Source organism: Lipotes vexillifer, unplaced genomic scaffold (genome assembly GCF_000442215.2).
Source record: "Lipotes vexillifer unplaced genomic scaffold, Lipotes_vexillifer_v1.1 scaffold640, whole genome shotgun sequence".
Taxonomy (NCBI): Eukaryota; Metazoa; Chordata; class Mammalia; order Artiodactyla; family Lipotidae; genus Lipotes; species Lipotes vexillifer.
In genome coordinates this window covers 271,265-282,457 of record NW_006773138.1, presented here as the reverse complement: position 1 = coordinate 282,457, position 11,193 = coordinate 271,265, and the positions used below count along the sequence as shown (strand labels likewise).

General features: G+C 42.2%; 1 protein-coding gene across 3 annotated transcripts in view; it reads left to right on the top strand.

Annotated features, from left to right (window-relative positions):
- FCHSD2 (FCH and double SH3 domains 2) overlaps positions 1–10,022 on the top strand; it is a 298,533-nt gene extending 288,511 nt beyond the window's left edge. The window contains exons 15-20 of one of the 3 annotated variants that reach the window (XM_007448070.1): positions 3,236–3,319; positions 3,440–3,617; positions 3,903–4,123; positions 5,102–5,231; positions 5,374–5,456; positions 7,948–10,022. In XM_007448070.1, the coding sequence (XP_007448132.1) occupies positions 3,236–3,319; positions 3,440–3,617; positions 3,903–4,123; positions 5,102–5,231; positions 5,374–5,456; positions 7,948–8,031 (780 nt within the window). In that variant the 3' untranslated portion in view covers positions 8,032–10,022. The remainder of the gene's footprint in view (positions 1–3,235; positions 3,320–3,439; positions 3,618–3,902; positions 4,124–5,101; positions 5,232–5,373; positions 5,457–7,947) is intronic. The other 2 variants (XM_007448071.1, XM_007448069.1) reach the window with 2 other exon arrangements.
- Positions 10,023–11,193: the final 1,171 nt, after the last annotated feature.

Sequence of the window (11,193 nt, the reverse complement as noted above, 5' to 3'; positions counted from 1 at the left end):
GGGAAAGAGCCTTATAAGCAAACAGCAGATACAGAGACACAGTTTGATGAGATAATAGGGTGTTCAGGAAATGTTAAACTCAGTGTTGTGTGAGCATCAAGTGTGGGAAATAGAGCAGCTGGAAGTAAAGATGTCAGGTAGACCTGTAGATCAGACTGAGTTTGGCTTTTATCCTGGCTGAAGGAAGCCATTGGGTGTCCTAAAATCAGACTGGGCTTTTAAATAAGGTAACCCTGGTCGTGGTATAGATATTCCAGAGAGGGTAGATTAGAGTGGAGTTAGTCTCTATAAGCCTAGTTGTGATTCCTATGGTCCAGACCAGCAAAGAAGGCCTAAGTTAATCTGGTGAGAACAAAGAAAAGCTAAATTTAAGGAGTAGTTTCAAAAGCCTTAAAAATGCTCATAACTTTGACCCTACTAGTATATATCCTAAGAAAGTGACCCACAATATAGAAAAACATTCTGGATACAAAATGCTCTTTCATCATAGTACTACTTTATAATAGCAAAGTTGTCAGTCCAATAAGGAAATAGTTAAATAAATTAACCATTCATATAATGTAACCATAACAAAATTTTATGAAGATAATTGAAAATTATATTAGAGTTTTTTACGTAAGAAGAAATATGTCCGAAAAGTAAGATACCAAATTGTATTACCTTAAGGTCTTAATTATACATATTTCTAGCTTTTCTACAGTGAACATGTATTACTTTTGTAATCAGGAAAAATCATATTGTTTTAAAAGAAAACAGGAAATTTAGAGAGACGGTGGTGGGAATGGAGGGCATGGCTGCTTCTGGGGTCCTGGCTGCCACTGCGTATTAGGACTTCATGAGGTAGTGTGAGACCACGTGTTTATTTAATAACTATTTACTGACTACTTGCTGTCTTTAGTTGGGATAAGTGAGAAGAATTACATTCCCTGCCTTAAGTAAGTCATTCTAATAGGAAGCACACAAGTGCAAACAACTAACTTGAGTGCCACAGTAGTCAGTGTTAGAGGGATGCTCAAAGCCTTCTAAGAATAAAAGGAGGAAAAAGCAGCCAGCTCATTGTGGGTAGTCTTGGAAAACATATAAGCTGGGCATCAAATCATGAGTAATAATAATAGCTACCATTTATGAAGTCCTGTGTGCCCGGTATCATATATGTATATTTTTCTAATCCCTTCAATAACCCTATAAGGAAGATATTATCAACCAACCCATTAATTCAACAAATATCAGTACGTGAGCACCTTCCATGTACCATGCTGTGCTCTTTTCTAGGCTTGGGGATATAGCATTGATGAACACAGACAAAAATCTCTGCCCTCGTGGAGCTTACATTGTAATAGGAATAAAAAAGAAAACTGAGGCTCTAAAAGGTCTTATGGTCACTTGCCTGTAGAAACAGACTGAAGCTGGACTTGAACTCACAGTAATCTAAATCTAGTCACCAGATGGGAAAGAGGGAGCAGGGCCTGCTGGAAAGAAGGAACAGCCTGATAAAAGCATAGAGGCAATAAAGAACGTGGTATGTTCAGAGAATAGGGAATAGTTTGCTGGGGCCAAAGCATCAAGAGACCACAGGATTTTGAGTGTCATGCAAAGGACTTGACCTTGTCAAGTGGAAGAATTGGTCACTGCTTAGGTATATGGTATATCAAGCTAGTGTCTACTTATATAACAATGTTGGACAACTTGCATGGACCTTCATGACTTTTTTTTACAAGGGCAGCATTATATTTAAAGGTGTTCTTAACCCTCCTGCTTTGCTGTCACACACACTGGAATCTGGCTGTGTTGATAACTTTTAAGTTTTGCCACAGAATTTGTTATGTAGGTGCCTTTTGCTGGTATATTCAAGGCATAGTGTGGTTTCAGATTAGTGAAAAAATTCCATTGGAGGGGGTTGATGGTGGTGGTGGGATGAATTGGGAGATTGGGATTGACATATATACACTAATATGTATAAAATAGATAACTAATAAGAACCTGCTGTATAAAAATTAAATTTTTAAAAAATTCCATTGGAAAAGCTATCAAAAATCAGTGAGTTTTTTTTTCCTCATATTTTGAGATCAGAGGTAATCTACTTAAAATTCTGGTCCTGGAGTATTTCTGTGATTGGTCAGCCATTTTCAATACTATTTTTCTGTCTCAAGTAGCTATTATAGCAATATCCAGAATCTGGGTTTGATGAAATGTACATGAAATGGGAAATGAGTCTTTGGAAATGAGTCTTGCCTTACTTTTGCTTGTGTAATTTGGAGATATTTTACACTTTGAGACTATGAGATCTGGAAAACTATATGGTCTAAAGCAGTAGTTTTAACTAATCTTGGGACTTGGGGAAAGCTTTTAAGGCTGTTCCCTAAGAGCCAGAAGATGTCCGCAGACCCCTCCTGTTACATGTGACAGGCAAGTCTCTTCACGAAACAAAGCCACAAAGTCTCTCTCTACAACCCCCCTGCAGAGTCCCTGAGAGCTTGCTCTCAGATTCTACTGCCTCAGGGGTAGTATTTAGATTTCTGGTGCTAGTGGACTCCTGCTGTTAGGGATTTAAAAAAGCAAAAAAATCACAGCAACTTCTGCAGAAGCACACAAGTGGATCAGCCTAGTCTCTACAGTTAAGTTGGAGCATCAGTCATTTCTCTCCTACAATTTTCTTCTCTTGGCCACTGTTTTACGCTGATTCCAGACGAATTCCAGGCACTGCTCAAGCTATCAGTCAATCCATGTACAGAGCTCTTTGCATTTTCACAGCCTGCACCTCCATGGTAGCCCTCTGGTGTAGTTCTAATTCACGGCTTTCTCCTTTGCTTGTGCTTCCCAAATCATCATGGTTCTGTGCTTATTCATCCCACACTAACTCCCCCATCTTCCCGAGAATGGCAGGATTGTCATTTTGAAGAAATGGAGGCATCAAGAAGTTGAATAACTTACCAATAGATACATAAGCTGGAGCTAGAACCCAGGTCCTCTACTTCCAGCAGAGTGCTGTGTTCACTGAACCTGATTGCCTCTTGAGGATTCCGTTTCTCCAGTTTTTGTTGTGGCTTTATTTTGTTTAGTTTTTTAAAGTAAAACTTCACCTCATTATGATAGTTTTACAACACTCAAATTTTTATGTTCAATACGTTTTTCAAAATCATTTCAATATTTTGATTCCCAGTTTTTGTTATGATCAGTTCACATCTGCTCTTTATCTAACCTTTTTAATTTTGTCCATGACCATCCTACATTGCAGGCTTCTCAACCAGATGAGTTGACCATTGAGGAACATGAGGTGTTAGAAGTGATTGAAGATGGAGATATGGAAGACTGGGTAAAGGTATATTCCTTTGCTCATATCGCCCCTTCTTGTGACATTTACAGGAGTTTGTTTTGGTTCTTGTTGTACCCTGTCCAAATTGTGTGTGCAAACCTGTTTTGTCACATGTCTTTTACTCAGGCTCGAAATAAAGTCGGCCAAGTGGGTTATGTACCAGAAAAGTACCTACAGTTTCCCACCTCGAACAGTCTGCTGAGCATGCTGCAGTCCTTGGCTGCTTTGGACAGTCGGTCACACACATCCAGCAATTCCACGGAGGCCGAACTCGTTTCAGGCAGCCTCAACGGAGATGCCAGTGGTAAAGACTGAAACAAGGCACTCTTTATTTGGTCACATTTGGCCTAAACTGTATTACCCTGGAGTCAGCCTTCAGTAGGTTAAAAAGCACAACTTTATTCCTTTTCTGTAATATGTTTATTTGGTCACGTTTATCCTGTACAGTAGAACCCTAAAGTTGATCTTCAGTGAGTACAGAATTATAGCTGTACGATGGCCTTTTAGTTGTCACTTGTGCATGGGGTGGCTGCAAAAGTAACCTGGTTGTCGGTGTTCTTACTGCATTTTTCTCTCTCTTGCTACCTAGTCTGTTTTGTGAAAGCACTTTATGACTACGAGGGCCAGACAGATGATGAATTATCTTTTCCTGAGGGAGCAATCATCCGAATCTTGAACAAAGAAAACCAGGATGATGATGGCTTCTGGGAAGGGGAATTCAATGGGCGGATTGGAGTTTTCCCGTCAGTGCTAGTAGAAGAACTTTCAGCCTCAGAAAATGGTGACACTCCATGGATGCGAGAGATTCAGGTGCACAACAGGGGGAGAAAGCTGAATTAAAAGATGTTTAAAGAAAATGACTCCCAAGGAGTCTGTTGACCCACGCAAAAGTGGGCTGTGGTCTTGGCCTCACCCTCACCACTCCAATCCTTGGTTGCCGGGTTTCTGCAAAACTGAATTTGGGAAGCAGAGACTTGTCAGTCAGGCTCTTGTGCAATGGCTGTATGACAGCTCACTTCTCCCACATTCTGTTCTCTGAATTGGGGAACGAAAATACTAAATTGTGTGTGACATACAAAAGAATGGTTTGGTGGAGAGAAAGAAAGAAACCAGAGAGGGAATGTATTGTCTCTGTGGTTAGTTTATGCAGTAAAATTATTAGCTTGCTCTTTTTCTCCCTCACACTGTCAGAGCCTCCCTGCCCAGCCCAGGTCCTACTAGTCCTTTTCAGAGAACTGATGAGTCTGCCAGAGCTCCATAGGCTTAGCTCATCATAGCAAACCTTGTCTTTACGGGAAACTTCTAATTCGGATCAGTCACAGCAGGCCTGGCAGGTCCAGGACCATAAGGAACATGTCTGTCCATCTTGCTTGTGTGGTATTGTGACCACTTAGCGTGACATTTACAGAACCTGGGGAAGTCAGAAACTCAGCCAATTATTTTATCTTCACTGAAAAATACAACTTGTCCCTTTTTTTGTTCTTCACTGAACTAATTTGGTATGTTTTCAATAGAACTCTAGAGAATGGTTTGACTTGGTAACTGTTTAAGATAAACTAAAGTCAGTAGTATAATGAGATCTGTGGAAGGAAAAAGTTAAATGCAACACAAAACTGGGGGTTGGGGTGGTTATTCTAGGCTCATTTGCTTCTAATGAGGCTGACCAAGAAAGTTAATAATCATAACTTAGCTCCAAAGAAAAGTAATTTGCCAGGAGTAGTCAGAGAAGCCTGCTAGGCTCTCCTTCCTCAAGTGAGCACTTCGTAACCTCTCTTCCCTTTGCTGCAGATCTCTCCCTCCCCCAAGCTGCCCGGCTCCCTGCCTCCACTGCCACTGTATGACCAGCCTCCTAGTAGCCCTTACCCCAGCCCAGATAAGAGGAGCTCCCAGTACTTCCCCCGCTCTCCTTCAGCAAATGGTAAGGGTTCTCCTGGGCATGGGTCTACATACACTTTCATTCAGAAATCCACACGTTCACCTGAAGAGCAAACAGATCTGCATTAGCATTTTTATTGCTCAACAACACAAATAAATTGAGCTTCTTTGATTCCCTCCCTTAGAAAACAGCTTCCATGCCGAATCGTCAGGATTCTCACAGGCATCCAGACATACTCCTGAGACCTCATATGGGAAACTGCGACCTGTAAGTCTCTTATCTGGCAGGGTTATAGAATGCGTAGTTTCTCTAAATTGAAAGTTAGAAATTAATGTATCTCCATGACCCCTGTGTTGTTACTAATTCCCTCCATGCCAGGGTAAGATGGAGTTGGGAAGTTAAAAAGAGCTCTGGAAAAGGAAGGCTATAAAAATGAACACATCTTGGAAGGTCTAGCTTACACTGGTGCTTTCCTCAATGAGCCATGTTGAGATTGCAAGGTGACAGCTATGAAAGTGTATTTAAATTATAACAAGCTCTGTGAGCGTTAAAGTGGTCTAATTGTGAAACAGAAGCATTTTTTTTTTCCAGCAGGCATTTTATGAGAACCTATTTTCCAGGCCTCTAATTGCCTCTTTGACGGACACTGAAATGAAATAAGATACATGCATTTTGAGGTTTGAGAGCTTCTATTCTCAAAGGAATCTGTTCTTACAAATAATCACCTCTACTCACCCCTCACTGACTCCACCCCACCACCTCACTGTGAAACAGCTCTTCCAAGGTCATAACTTTCTCATGCTAATCTAGTGCATATTTGCAATTTTATTTTCCTAGACCCCCTTATCAGCATTTGACACAGTTCTCTGAACCACTCACTACCTTTGGCTTTGTTCATTCAGCAGATATTGAGTGCCTTATTAAGGACTTGGTTCTTGATCCTAAAAGTTTAGGAAGCTATTGTAAGATTGTAAGCAGGACAGTGATACGACCAGTTGTGCATTTTTAAAACACTACTATGGCAGCTAAGTGGAGGATGAATGGAAGGTGATAGAATGGACACAGGGAGCCGTTAGGAGGCTGGAGCAGTGGTCCAAGCAAGAGGGGACAGTAGTGTGGACTAGCGGGTAAGAGCGTGAATGGAGAGAAGTGGACCTGTTTGTTCTACCACACTTTCCTGGTCTGCTTTCTACTTCCTGGCCCTTCCTTTTTGTTACCGAGTCCAAGCTCACTCTTCTCGCTGCACGACAGGCCAATAAATCGGGAGACGAGGTATTGAGGCGAAGAATAGCGACTTTATTTGGAAAGCCGGCAGACCAAGAAGATGGCAGACTAGGGTCCCCAAAAAACCACCTTATGGGGTCTGGATGCCTGTTTCTTTTATAGAACAGAGGTAGGGGAGGAGGTGAGGAAGTAAAGTTAAAGGGCCATTAGTTTTGCCTGGCTTGGCCAGCATGGGGAGGGGATGTGTTAATTTCTTCTTTTCTGCAGCCATTCACAGGTGGGCAGGGTCAGGTTGTCTCCCTGTGAGCTGAACAAAGGCACTTTAGTTTAACATTCAGGCAGAGGGGCAGGGTTCCCTGAGGCAGGCCACTATGTATGATTATAATAAAAGCAACAAAAAGCAAAGGTGAAAGTCAAAGAAACAGATCCAACACAGAGTCAGAATTGGCTCTTCCCTGTTATATTTTCATTGACCTTTGGGGGCTTCTCTGCCTCTATCCATCTCTGTTGATGCTTCTCAGGGTTCTTTCCATGGGCTGCTTCTCTTAAAGTCATTAGAGTCACTCTCTGAGTAATCTCATCTACTCCCAAGGCTTTGATAACCATTCATTTACTGACAACTCCCAGATTTATAACTGCCAATCCAGTCTCTTCCCTGAGCTTCAGACTTGTGGAAATCTCAGTGTGTATGTACCAAAACCCCCAAAACTCAGCAAAACACGAGTTAATTATCTTCCCTCCCAGACATACTCCTCCTCCCATATTTCCTGTCCTGGTGAGTGGTACCCCCATCCTGCCAGTGCTCTTCCATCACTCATGACTCCTCCCTGACCCTGCCTTCCACAAAGAGTCATCGCAAGTCCTGCCAGGTTTACCTTGGAGACAGCTGTCAAGTTTTTCCACCCTCTGCTGCCCCACTGCCCGTACCCTAGTGCAGGCCAACATCAGCTTTCTTTCAGACCACCACAGGAGTCTCCAAAACTGTCACCTCTGTTCTCGCCCACCACCACGGTTTTCTTCAAACTTTTACCTGAGTCATCTTTTCACACATCTGATACTGCTGTTTAAAATCCGCCAAAGATTCCTCTTTGCCTACAGAATAAAGCTCCGATTTTTAAATATGGATTAATGAGGCCCTTCATGACTTACCCCCAGCCTACCTCTCTAGTCTTCTCTCTTGCAACTCTCCTTCCAAGACATGTTGAAAGGTTTTCAGTTCTCCAAGCATTGCTCTCTCGCTTTCAACTCTAGGCCTTTGCTTTGGACGGGGCTTTTAGGGCTACAAAGACTCTTGTGCCCATGAGGATTTCATTCTAGGCAAGAACCTGAATCATGAGTTTCACATTTCATCCAGAACAGTAGGTCCTTCTCAGTGTAAGAAGTTGTGAAAATTAAGTTGAAAGCACATGCTTAGAACATTTCTGAGAGCCCTGGGGTGCCCATGTCCTTGGATAAATGACTAGTTGGGGTTTGGATGCTTCAGGCACTGAATCGGGAAGCTGACTGACAATCCATGTGATGGTTTCCTGCTCAGGTCCGGGCAGCTCCCCCTCCACCTACGCAGAACCACCGAAGGCCAGCAGAGAAGATCGAGGATGTGGAAATCACACTGGTGTGATGATGGCTTTGCCCGTCCGTTACTGCAACAATCAAGGCCAGGCTTAGAGTTTGGCCAGTCTTGTTTTTTAGGCACCTTTGCATGATGATGACTCGAACAGAGCAAAAGCAAGGAGGATTATATGTGACTGGGTGGCCTGGTAGACTCCTCCCATGTTTTGAATATTTTGTGCCTTTTTCTGTTGTCATTTTCTATGTCATCTCTCCTACCACAGCACAAATCCTAGAGGGCACAGAGAAGCACAGAGGGGGACAGCCCTCTTGCCTAACAGTGGCCCATTTTTGTATGAGACTCAAGACCAGGCCTCGATCAGGGCACAGTCACAGAGATACTGATCATGTGCACTCGTACAGTATATTACTGTGGCCACAAGGATGTGGCAAAGATTCTCATCTTTCTTCAAGTGGCTTTTGCTCATCTGATTGACTTTAATCAGATCATGTTGGCTACATAAGGAAGCAGGAGGAGGGATTTCAGGAGAGGCTGGCTCCTCCCCGCAGTTAGTCCCCAAATTGAGAAACTGAAACCGTATTGGAAAAAAATGGACTGCCCTGAGTTTAGCACCAATTGCATTAATGCACATCTCTTACACAACTAACAGATTTAAAACAATAACAGTGTCCTTTGTATTAATATTTATGCCATTCATTTAGTATTAGTGGAGCTAACATGGAGGGGCTGAATTAGTAGCCGAATCTCATCCCATCACATAGACTAATACAAAGGAGGCTGTGGCAAAAGCAGAAATGGAGCTTCCAGATCTGAAATGAGCCAATTTAATGTTCTTTTTATATTTGGGTATTTTTCATTTTAATTTTTACAGCGTATACTATTCTGACCAGTATCCTTAGAATCTGAATGTCTAGATAAACTGGGGACACATACTTGCCTTGTTGAGCTTCTCTACTGGGGAGGCCTCTAGCATTATTTTATTCCCAAGCCAGTCCACTGGCCCAGGCAGCCACCCACCACATAAAATGCAGCTTCCCAGGTCCAACTGACCTGACATTTCCTTGGGAGGAAGAACCTGTGGCTCATGGAAACCAGCTTCCTGTGAAGGACTAAAGGATTCCACAGATGCAAATTGACAGGTTCTCCATGTCACAGGGAGAGCCAGGAGTAGCCTTCTCTGCAGGCTAACAAACCCATAGCAGCAGGCGTCCCAGAGTAGGCCTCTGGCAGCCCTCCACCTCCTATGGAAGATAGGGAGTGCATTCCTTAGGGACTAAGGGATATTTGCCAGTTGCTTTTTTTTTTTTAATCAAATTTGCAGAATTTAATAATTCAAAAGTTGTCTTATGCTTTGAAAACGCCATCCCTCCTAAGAATCTAAAAATGTGAAATGCTCGCCAAATGTCTCCATGGGATTTTTGACCAAAAGTAAGGTCAGAGCTGAAGAAATTTTCAGTCAGTCATTTGATCACTTCAGTGACAGTACCCATTGATGAATCTTCTCCGTGATTTGAGGATTTTTGTTTTTGTTTTTTGCTTCTTAACCTGTTGATCTATTTGAGGTCTTTTTGTGTTTATCAAACTTATTCTTAAGTTTAAAAAATAAATTTAAAGGGTGGGTTTTTTTTTTAAGATTTTAAAGTTTGTTGACAAGTTTAAAATCTTCAAAGCACTTTAGAAATCTTCAAAGTGCTGTAATCAGGCAGTTCTTGCCACCCAGTCTTGTATTCTCTTTAGCTAGCAAAATTGTCCTTGAATCTGGGTTTTCCACATTCTCAGAGGGTTATTTGAAATCTTTTGTTATATTTTAAAATATTTTTTGGAAGAGCTGCTAATTTTATTTTAAAAATACAAAGTTGTAAAAATATGCCTCCTTTTTAAAAAGAACCCCTCCCTCCAGGACATGTAATCCAGTGTCACAGTGCACACAGCTGGGCTCAGAGGAAGCACCTCTGTGCAGATGTGCTTTATTTACAGTGGCTGTAAAAACTTTGTATTTATTATGTATAAAATGTTGAATAATAAAAAAATGGAATTAAGTTTTCTAAGTTTTACTTATAAAAAGATTTGGGTAAGCAGGCTTTTCCAAATACCCAGTGCTTCTTATAAAGACACTTCTAGGCCCTCCTTTAAACCCTACAACAGATACAGAGAGGGGGAAGTAAATTAATCCATCCATGGGACAAACAGTCCTGCATGCCACCTACCTATCAGGTGTAATACCCTGAATGCTAGAGATAGAAATAAATAAGTTGTGGTCTTGGCTCTCAAGGTTCTTTCCCAGTGGAGAAAAAAGGTATACACATGAGGACAGTACTGTGTGAGGTGCTGGAAGGGCGAGGCAGAGAGTGTGCTGAGGGAGCTGAGGAGGGAGCTCTGATTCTGCAGCTGGAAGGGCGAGAGGAGGGCCACTGAGTCCCCTCAGAGGATGTGACTGCTGGCTTCTAGGAAGTGGGCACTCTGGACTACTCTGTCCTTTCCTAAACCTCCACCCTGAGTAATGAGTCAAGGGAAGGAGATTTTACTGGTCTTGGGGGTGGCTAGAGGATTCCAGGTGAAAAGGCGAGTCCCTCTGGCTGCCAGCCGGCCCACTGAGGACCAGAGGTCAGCCTGTTTGGGGAGGGGCCCCACAGCCCTCCTCTTCCAGAGCTGCGCATGTCCTATATGTATTCTTCCAGACGTTTTCTATGCATAGAACTCATATGCACAAACTGCCTTTCTATATGTGAGATTATATAATACATTTAGGTTTACCTCATTCTTTTTGAAGGCTGCATTATATTCCACTGTTCGGATATATCATAATTTAAACATTCCTAGTGATGGATGATGAGGTTGTATCCATCCATTTGCTATCCGAAAGTTGAAATTAACACCTTTGTACATAATTCTTTAAAAATTTGTTCCAGTAAAAATATTGGGTCAATTCCTAAATACGTAATTTGAGAGTCAAAAAGGTATGTGTGTATTTAATTTTGTTAGATGTTGCCAAATTGGCCTCCAAAATGACCGTATCCATTGACACTCCCACCAACAGCGTAGAAGACAACATGGACTTTGGAGTTGGAAGGGCTGAGTTAAATCCTGCCTCCCACTTGACAGCTGTGGAACCCAGCTTCAGTGTCCCCATCGGAAACATGAGAATAATGCTGTGGATCCAAGGACATGTAAAGTGTGCAGCACAGGGTGGTCCCCACAAGCATCCCTCAC